The sequence below is a fragment of the Pomacea canaliculata genome, linkage group LG6 (assembly GCF_003073045.1).
Source record: "Pomacea canaliculata isolate SZHN2017 linkage group LG6, ASM307304v1, whole genome shotgun sequence".
NCBI lineage: Eukaryota > Metazoa > Mollusca > Gastropoda > Architaenioglossa > Ampullariidae > Pomacea > Pomacea canaliculata.
The window spans coordinates 29,253,281-29,262,576 of NC_037595.1; the positions used below are offsets into that span (position 1 = coordinate 29,253,281).

The 9,296-nt window shown below is 36.3% G+C and overlaps 2 protein-coding genes across 3 annotated transcripts; both read left to right on the top strand.

Moving 5' to 3' along the window:
* The first annotated feature begins 1,173 nt into the window (after positions 1-1,173).
* LOC112566378 (RNA-binding protein 7-like) lies at positions 1,174-4,775 on the top strand. Of its 2 annotated transcripts, XM_025242537.1 has the most exons (5): positions 1,174-1,306; positions 1,856-2,409; positions 3,075-3,253; positions 3,632-3,637; positions 3,703-4,775. In XM_025242537.1, exons 1-3 carry the CDS (start codon positions 1,226-1,228, stop codon positions 3,235-3,237), a joined length of 798 nt encoding a protein of 265 aa, XP_025098322.1. In that variant the 5' UTR covers positions 1,174-1,225; the 3' UTR covers positions 3,238-3,253; positions 3,632-3,637; positions 3,703-4,775. The 2 variants fall into 2 exon arrangements, with proteins under 2 accessions (XP_025098322.1, XP_025098323.1); XM_025242538.1 differs by lacking the exon at positions 3,632-3,637 and having other exon boundaries at positions 3,075-3,251; positions 3,705-4,775.
* Positions 4,776-5,502: 727 nt separating this feature from the next.
* LOC112566377 lies at positions 5,503-8,898 on the top strand. The gene is made up of 4 exons (XM_025242536.1): positions 5,503-6,088; positions 7,512-7,633; positions 8,150-8,222; positions 8,508-8,898. The coding sequence occupies exons 1-4, from the start codon at positions 5,642-5,644 to the stop codon at positions 8,694-8,696; spliced, it is 831 nt and encodes a 276-aa protein (XP_025098321.1). The 5' UTR covers positions 5,503-5,641; the 3' UTR covers positions 8,697-8,898.
* Positions 8,899-9,296: the final 398 nt, after the last annotated feature.

Sequence of the window (9,296 nt, forward strand, 5' to 3'; positions counted from 1 at the left end):
AAAAGTGGGAGGGAGAAAACCAACTGCTAAAGGTACTCAAGAAAAAGGTAGATCTCAAGATCAGTCTTGCCCTAAGGTGGTCATTGTATGATACTATTAAGCTGTTTTACTAAACAGCCTAGTGTGTGAGATCCTGCAGGCCTGATACACAGTCATTCTTCTTATATATTGTATACCTTTGCACTCAAAAGGCTTGTTTTCCTGATTGGAGAGTGGAATATAGCTGCCAGTTTTATTCACTCTCCTGCATTCATGACTAGCATGAGTACTGTCTTTGTTTGGGTAATGTCTGCTTATAATCCTCCATCCAAATTTGTTTACAAGACAAAATGTGAGGATTTATCATCTCTCCCCACACCTCGAACACACACAGTCAGTCTGATTTAATTTTATGTAGTTGCAGTAGAGGTCACATTTCTTATATAATTTTTGGTACACGGTGTGGGCATTCTGCCGTTATTCTCATCAGTCTTATTTTACAATAAGCAAGCATGAAAAATCAGATATTTGGCTTCTGCCCCTTTCACTGTAACTTGCGTTATGTATATTTTACTAGATCTACAATGGATGGGACCACATGCCAGCCTCACCTTTCTGACTTTCTAATTTAAGTCGGAAGAAGTTCCACGCTAATTCATAGGAAACAGTGCAGCTGAGTTCAGGGACAACAACACTGACCTTAGGGCTGTATACAGCGGTGACACTACTGCATTGTTGATTAAGATTTGACGACCTATAGTTTTGTACTTTCTGTTGTGATTATTGGTCTCAAATATTTAACTTTCTTAATTATTATATTTTCGGTTCAATGGGCGTATTACGCTTTATTTGTCAGACGTAAAACACAAACATTCGTCCCTCAAAAGGAGTGGCCAAAAGACAGACCTTCGGCCGCCATGAGCATTTAAAATGTCGATGTTCAATGTGTCTTGCACGAACCTAAATACACGTCCATGGTGTCTTGCATTTCACATCAATCAACATACGAGCCGATGGAAAGAATTTTTAATGCACATGAAACAAAATGCTAGACTCAACGAATTGAAATACGAACTTCTTACAAGTTCTCTCTCATTCTGAACATTTACTAGCGAAGAAATAGCGTGTAAATGTCTTCATTTTCATCAATCATTAAATTTGCCAAGATGGCTTTTGAGTGAGTTCTCATTTTTATCGTATCGTTAAATCAATCAAAACGCAGGATATGTTGAGCTAGCTTCACAAAATGGCGGAAGATAATGTCCTGTGGGTTGGTGGACTTGTAGACGAAGTCACAGAAGATTTACTTTACGAACTTTTCCTTCAGGTACAATGTTGATTTTTACGCAACTTGCATTGTTTCATAGACATAAAAATCGAAGTGTCTTACAGCAAAAAGGGTACAAAGGGTCTTACAAAAAGGGTATCCATAAAAAAGCGAAAGTATACCTCTATAGACTACCACTAACTTGAATAAAATAAAAAAATTAACGCGGTATTCTTCAACAGATGATGTTGCAGTTATGACAAAACATTTTTCAGATATAACTATGTAATATCTGTAAATAGCTCTGGCTGAAAGTAAAAGAAGAAACTATACAATGAGCGTGTATAACGTGTCTGTAATTTACTTTGTGAATGAATAGGACAACGTATGCTGTAGAAGTGAGCGTGTCAGTTATATACTAATATGGGTGCATGATTGTTAGTGATGTAGTGTATGTATGATTTAAAGCGCTATGAACAAATCTTTGGAAAGGCGCTATATAAATCATCATTATTATTATTAAGATTTCCTGCTCTATTTGGCAAGAGGGATATTGTGGTAGAATGGAAATAAAGTTGATTCCATTAAATCATTGATTCGAATTTGCAGGCAGGACCATTGGATAAAGTGTCTCGACCAAAAGAGAAGGACGGAAGTTTAAGAAAGTTTGCCTTTGTTGAGTTTAAACATGCAGAATCTGTCCCATACGCCATTCAGGTGATGGATGGTACAAAACTGTTTGGTCAACATCTTCGCTTGAAGGGACGTACAGGTTCGTCACAGGGTGGGGGAATAACTTCTGCACCTGCTGGCAGTGCTTATCCTGTACACTCTCATCAGATTTTAGCACCTTCTTCGCCATCACGAAATTATTCAGGCTCACGTACCACACCAGACTATCAAAGGTCAAGATCTTACCATGGTGGTGAAGACAGCAGAAGAGGTCACGATACTTCTTCCCCACATTTATCTTCACACACATCCTATCCTGGTCACAATCATCATAGATACCCAGATTCCAAGAAGGGTACAGCCAGTGATGGTAATACTGGTCATGATAGTATTCCTTTCAACGGACCAGCAGGGCCCCTCAGTCAGTCATTTAGCAATATGACAGCTTTTGCACCATCCAATATGCAGCCTCACTCCATTGATGACAGGAGGTAAGCAGCTGTCTAGACTTTGAAATAATGTTTTCTCAAAGCTTTAGTGTAAAAAGAGCCTTTAACCTGTCACACACTCACAGAAATGGTTAAAATCAACTTTTTTAAAACAAAGCACTACTAAAAATGCTGGAGTATATAAGCAAGTTAAGAGGTTAGTAGGGTTGAGGCTAATCATGACTTTTCAAAACATTTCCAAAAATTCTAGCCCTAAAGGGACCTTGAGTGCCTAATTTCATTGGGTAGATTGTCTGACACAGCCTTATCAATATATATAATAAAGCTATCCACCCACAGATCTTACAAAGTTTTCAGAGTATAGAGATTTCCTGTTTCAGTTTTAAGGGTGCAGCTCTATTCTAAAATGGTTCATTTAGTAAAATTATAGAATTGCATATCTATTGCTGACTTAGAACTTGAGTGAAAATTAATGAGTATGCGAATGCCAATTTGATTGTTGAAGAGGATGCACAAATGTATAAATAGTGTTGCATGTTAGTTAATACATCATTCAATGTGTAATATAAGATATATGTTTACATTCAGAAGGTGGGGTAGATTGCTTAGGTGGAGTGACAATGTTCAGTGTATGTATAATTGTGTAAGTTAGATAAAGAATCGTGTGTTATTGGGTACATGTGGTAATTCCTTGAACTTATCCCCAGAAATAGACTGATGCAGCAGCAAGCTATATCTCTGCATGCTCATGCAAACCGCATGGGTAACCAACAACAAGGTTATAACTTCAACTATGCTCAGAGCTTTGCAGGCTATAGCTATGGGCAACAGATGCAGCACCAACAACAGTGGTATCCACCCAATCAGTAATGACTCATGTGAAGGTAATGGTGCTGTTCTAAGAATATATTATGCTGTTTACAATAATTATTTAAGTCCATTTTAGGAAGATGAACATCATTTAAAATGCCTTATAAATGATGATGATGATGATGATGATGATGATGATAAATGGTGCTATTTCCTGCTTGTGGAAAGCATTCACTCCTCCACATCATTGTTCTCCATGATCACATTGCTGTTATCATCAAGATATGAACATCCTCACACTGACCTAACCACCAACACTATCACCATTACTATTACATGTACTTTACTGTGACCACCGTTGACTGCATATATTCATTACATACATAATTTCATTCATGAGTGGATAAAAGCTTTACCTACTCTTTCTTTATGCAACATTAGTTGAAGAGTTTATTTGTTCCTAGGCATTTGATGATTTTCAGATTTTATGTTCAGTTTATTAACAAATTTTATCTTTCCATTCGCAGCTTTGGATTGTGATGAGACCGTGGATAAACAGAATATCTCCAGATATATGACTGTAGTAAATTTTCACAGCTTTCTGCATGTGTTCCTCTGGATTGGACTTTCCTGTTCACATGTTGATTTCATACCAAACAGAAGACAGGATACTGCCTCTCCTTTCCAATTCAATTTGTAGACATTATTGGTATAAATGTGTGCATTGAGTAGTTGAAATATGGTTGATAATTGTGCAATGCTGTGGATGTGGTTAGTAACTGTTTACATGAGACATGCCAGAGACCATGTATATTCTTCTGAGAAATGTTTTTTCCAAAAAGTCTTTATGGGTCAATTGTTTGGCACTTTCATAAGTTTGAAATAGATGGAAAAGGCACTATTCAATCTTGACATCCTTCAAGTTCAGTATTTTTCAAATGATTTTATATTGATTTTAAGTAGTGTATATCTGAACAGTCATTTTAATTGCTTAATTATTAGCATTTCATTTAATTTATAGGGTATAGAATGTTGTAAATTTTTTGTTGTTTAAAACAGCCACATGATTGATACATGTCTTTTGAGAAAAAAAGCATCTGTTGTGACAAATCTTAAATAGTTATTTCACATTAGGCACAATTCAATATCTGACATCACCATTCATAGAAAAAAGTTTAATAATTTTCTTAAAATTGTTCTCAGAGGACCTGTTGTAAATAAACTGATAAAACCGCGAGTTTTCCTTCAATGCTTTGTATGTAAACAATCTGGTGACTAGGCAAATAAGAATTGTGAGAAATATTCTCCTGTGTGATATAATATTCTTTTGTTTAAAACAGTTGTACATGTATTTACATCTTTTCTTTTAATAGGGAAGTGTCTTGGTCTGACATTGGCATGAATAAGGAGGGCGGATGGAGTAGTTGTGATCATAGACAGAAAGTTGCATCCTTTCTCCATAACTTTACAGATGTGAAATTTAAATACTTTGCAAAAACTATTGATGTGCTTTATTTAAATCCAACAATTGGTGCTTGTACACCTGTAATTTCTGCAAGCTGGATCTATAAAAAAATAAATACCGTGATTAAAATGGTGGTAGGTGTTGCCAGATTAAACTTTATGGTCATGATACAGGATTTAAGAAGAAAATAATTTATGGAATGTTCAATTACAGTTAAAGGTAGGGACCGTTCAGCTGTTGGGAAGTGAGGTTTTAGAGACCACCCATTTCTCTGGGCCAGTTTTTTTTTTTTTGAGGGCTCATTGGTCATTCTTTTCTCAACCTAACTAGAAGGCAGTAGTCAAACCATTCCACAATCCACTTGTGTGGGCAAGATATGTAAAAAAAAAGTTAAAAATATAAAACGAGAACAAACTATGGTCATTTTCATGTGGTTGTCGTTGCAAAACATCAATAACTTGAATAGTGTTGAGGTATGATTGCTGAGAGGGGGACCACTCCAAACCTAAATCAGGCGAGTGCTTTGGAGGGACGGGACAATATTTTCTGCTGCTGTTTATTATCTCTCTGGTCACAGAGACAAATGAGCCTAGCATGTTAGAAAGTTATTCTGGTTTATTTGTTGGTTGTTTCTTTTAGTAGGAAAGGTGAAAACAGTTGTCCCGAGACGAGATCTTAACCCATCACCTCGCTGAAGTAGGAACAAGCGATTGCTTTAATCGCTGCCCTACCTGGTGGGTTGGTTTATTTAGTAGGAAAGTGCGTTCACCTTGAGAAGATTTCGCACTATTCGGGGAGGAAACCGGGGTACCAGGAGAAGACTCCCGACGCCCAGCCCTTTGGAAAGGTGTCACAGATTTTAGTGCTGACAGCTCTTGTATCTCTTAGAGCTTGAGAGTTATCTACCCTGCTATGGGAAAGTGGATACAAGAGCTATCCTACTGACACCGGCTGAAAAAAGTTTGTAGTCTATTCATTAGTTAACTTTGTCGTGCCGATATGCAAGGATTTCTTCATTGTCGCTGGATTCTCTCCTTTCAGTGCAGTAGAATACCGATGGGCCTTTTGAGAATCTGCCGAGTATGGACATGGGATACTTCGCTGTTAACACACATTCGCACCACTCGTGAGTACTCCTCTGCTGGCCTCTACACAGAAGATTCATTCTGTTTATCGAAAAACCAGCACAGGTTTTGCCTCCAGCAAAAAAGAATACTTCATGGATTGTCTACTCAATCAGTATTGCAAGTGGGGTCGAAAGCTGGGTGTTTGAGATATTTTGTTTCTTCAACTTCGTGTTTAACTTTTTGTGAGAAAAAGACGCTAAAGAGATTCCAGGATTATCGAGGGAGGCATTCACTGACAAGGACGGTTGATTCTGGCATAAGACCAGCACAGCAACTGATCAGAACAAAGTCAGGAAAGTCTGTACACAATGACAACGAGGTAGTATTTATTTAGCACTATCTTTAAATACCATGCAAGCAGTATAAAACTATATACAATTATATTTAGAAATCAACAATTTACTGGACATTGCATGATTAAATATTAGTGCAGGAATATTTTAGAGAACACATTACATTAATCTATAACTTTCCATTGTGGGCACTTATACAGCTGGACAATCAACTTTCAGGAAATAACAAATTTATGAAATATATGTTTGTGCTAGAAACATTGTTACATAGCTGACTTGTATTATACAATAGTTTAAATAGTTAAGCCATATTAATTTGGGGATACACAACATTGTTAGAGAATTGTACCAATTTAAAAATCTCAAAAGCCTTGCTCATTTTCTGTAGTAGTCATGCACTGCTTAATGACAGAGATACAGAGGTGGTGATTTCACTGTTGTGTGAAAATCAGCATTAAAAATCTTTAAGAAATTCTTAATAAGTCATAAATTCATAACATATATCTATTGGTAATCTATTTTTAAATTTTAAAAAGTTTCAGTGCACTAAAGAACTGTTGACTATTTGAATTTAAAGTTTATAGAACATACAGTCACATACTACATTTCAAACATGTTATTTTACTATTTTTTGTGTTAGCTATATTAAGTATTAAGAGTTAAAACTTGGTGAATGGAAGGAAGCTAGAGTTATTTGCTATTTGTTATTATTAGAGTTACTTGGATTTCCATATTAACTGGGGTTTGTGCTAAAAAACACGATTCTACTAGGGATAGAGGAACAGAAATGCCCACAACACTTATGTAAATAGGCATTAAATAATTGAAAAGAGAGGTTACAAGGTTACAGTTTCTTCAAGTGACTGAAGAATACCTTAGACAAGAGACTGAGGCAAGAGCAGGCAGTCTTTTGGCTGGGTAAACCATGCACAGACCATATCGCTACACTGCAAATCCTTACTGAACAGTCCATCGAATGGTAGTCACCACGCTATAGGACATTTGTGGATTTTGAGAAGGCTTTTGACTCCATAGACAGGGAAACCTTCTGGAAGGCGATGCAGCACTACGAATTTCCACCCCAAGTTATTTTGCCATCATCCAGCAGCTGTATGAGGACTTGACATAGTGTTCTTCAAGTGTTGGAGGTTCAATGTACTCATTGTTTTTACTCATTTATGCCCAAACTTATACAAAATCTATTTTTAAACACTAAACTTACCAAAGTTCTCTCTGAGATCAATGTTTCCCTTTTAAAATAGACTGAAATCTATTTTAGTATTTCATTGCATTTGATTTACAGTTATTGTCTGGTCTACACTTCTAGCATTTTCTGACACTAGTGTTTTTACTATGCAGCACCACATTTGTGAGAATAGCAAACCTCTCACAAAACCAGGCTTGAGCTGCCATTAACCTGTTCATACCAAGTGCATGTCCTTTCTCTAGGATGATGAAGAGCTTGCAGATGATGACTATGATGCTCCAACAACCTTCAGAAAAATTACCATCCATGTGAAGTCTTTGCGTGCTGATTCAGTTGTCAGCTCAGCTCTGGATGTATCTAGAAAGTAGGTGCTCAAAAACTATAATGCCACCTCTTTGTGTTAATCTGCTACAAAAGACCCTCCAAGATTGTTAAACACTAAGATGCAGCTTATTTTATTTCTTGATACAGTCTTTAAGTTCAAGTTTAAGATTGTCACGTAATATTTATCCCATGGCCCACCAGCCGCTTGGTGTGGTGGCTGTTTTCACATAGTCCAAGAATAACAGATTTCATTTGTCAGAATTAATACCCGTAATCACAATTACAGGGCTGACTGACTTGCCATGATATAGCTTTAGTTGCTGGCTCGGCATAAAACACTTATTCCCCCCACCTGTAATCCCAACTAGCATACATCAGCCTATTGATAAATGCCATTTTACAAGCAAAACTGAGAAAGCCAGGAATAAATGAAGATTCTATTTTGACATAAATTAATCATTTTGGTTGGCATTTACTTGATTTAGCATAAAGTTGTGGCTTTAATTTTAAGTATTTTATTTTCTTATACAAAGATATAATTTTTATAATGTTACAGCAAAGTAGATGAGTTATTCTACTCAAGCCGTCTAAGGCTGAATGGACAAACCTTATTAAAAAAGAGCAAACAGGTAAGAAGTGTAAGAGACAAAATGGTGTGAAAAATGCTGCCTGTAAGAAACACAAAACTGTCACAGTATATAAGGATAGAAGAGCACTTCAGTGGCTGTCAAAAGGTCATAAGCAAATTTAAAGGAGATAGAAGCACCAGAAGTAAATAAAGACAATTTCTAAAGTTTTGAAATGGCAAAACATTTCACCTTTTGATCTTTTGCTGGGAAAATGAAGATGCATTAACACATGAACTCGCAACAAAATCATAGCTATGTTATTCACTGTTGCTTTATTGTTCCCAGATAGATGAAGGGGACTTTGTAGATTTGGTCTTGGAGCGGTCAACACAGAATGAGGGTGAGATAATGGTGAAACGAGTGAAGGTCATTGGTGTTTCAGAAGAAAGGACAAATAAAGACAAAGTGGCTGTCACTGTCAAAGTATGGAAAGGAGCATTTCCTATCAAAGATGAAACTAAGACCCAGTGGTAATAAAAGACTTACAATTTTTGTAGACAAGCATTTGTAAAGCTATATTAGAATATCACAGCATGATTTCTGAAATAACACTTTGTTGTCTTGCAGTCAGACATATAAATATTCTCAGTCTAACTTGAGTGTCACAACCTGCAAACTCAAAGATAAAACTATATCATTACTCATGATTTTGTCAATTAAAAAAATATGTAAAATAGTTGGTGTAGATGGTGTTATTTTCGAGTGTCTTGGTTCTTTTAATAGGTGCTTAGAATGGCTGTGGATAGCATGAAAGTTTGTGGGGTGCAGGGATTGCAATACATCTGTACACTTACCTGATTGTGAATATTGTATGCAAGGTAATAGGTTTATGTTATACTTGTACTGGAAAAACTGTTACAAAGCTGACTTCTTTTGCCTACAATATTTTAAAAGCATTATTAATTTTGGGATACTCAAGGTTTTTATTGTCAAAGAATTGCACAAATTTATAAAATTCAGAAGACATGCACATTATCTGGTCTTGTGAGAGCATTCAGAGAGGCAAAAGATCTATAACATCAACAGTGTATCTATTCTGAGAGATGTGTCATTAGGGAATTTAGCCATTTTACA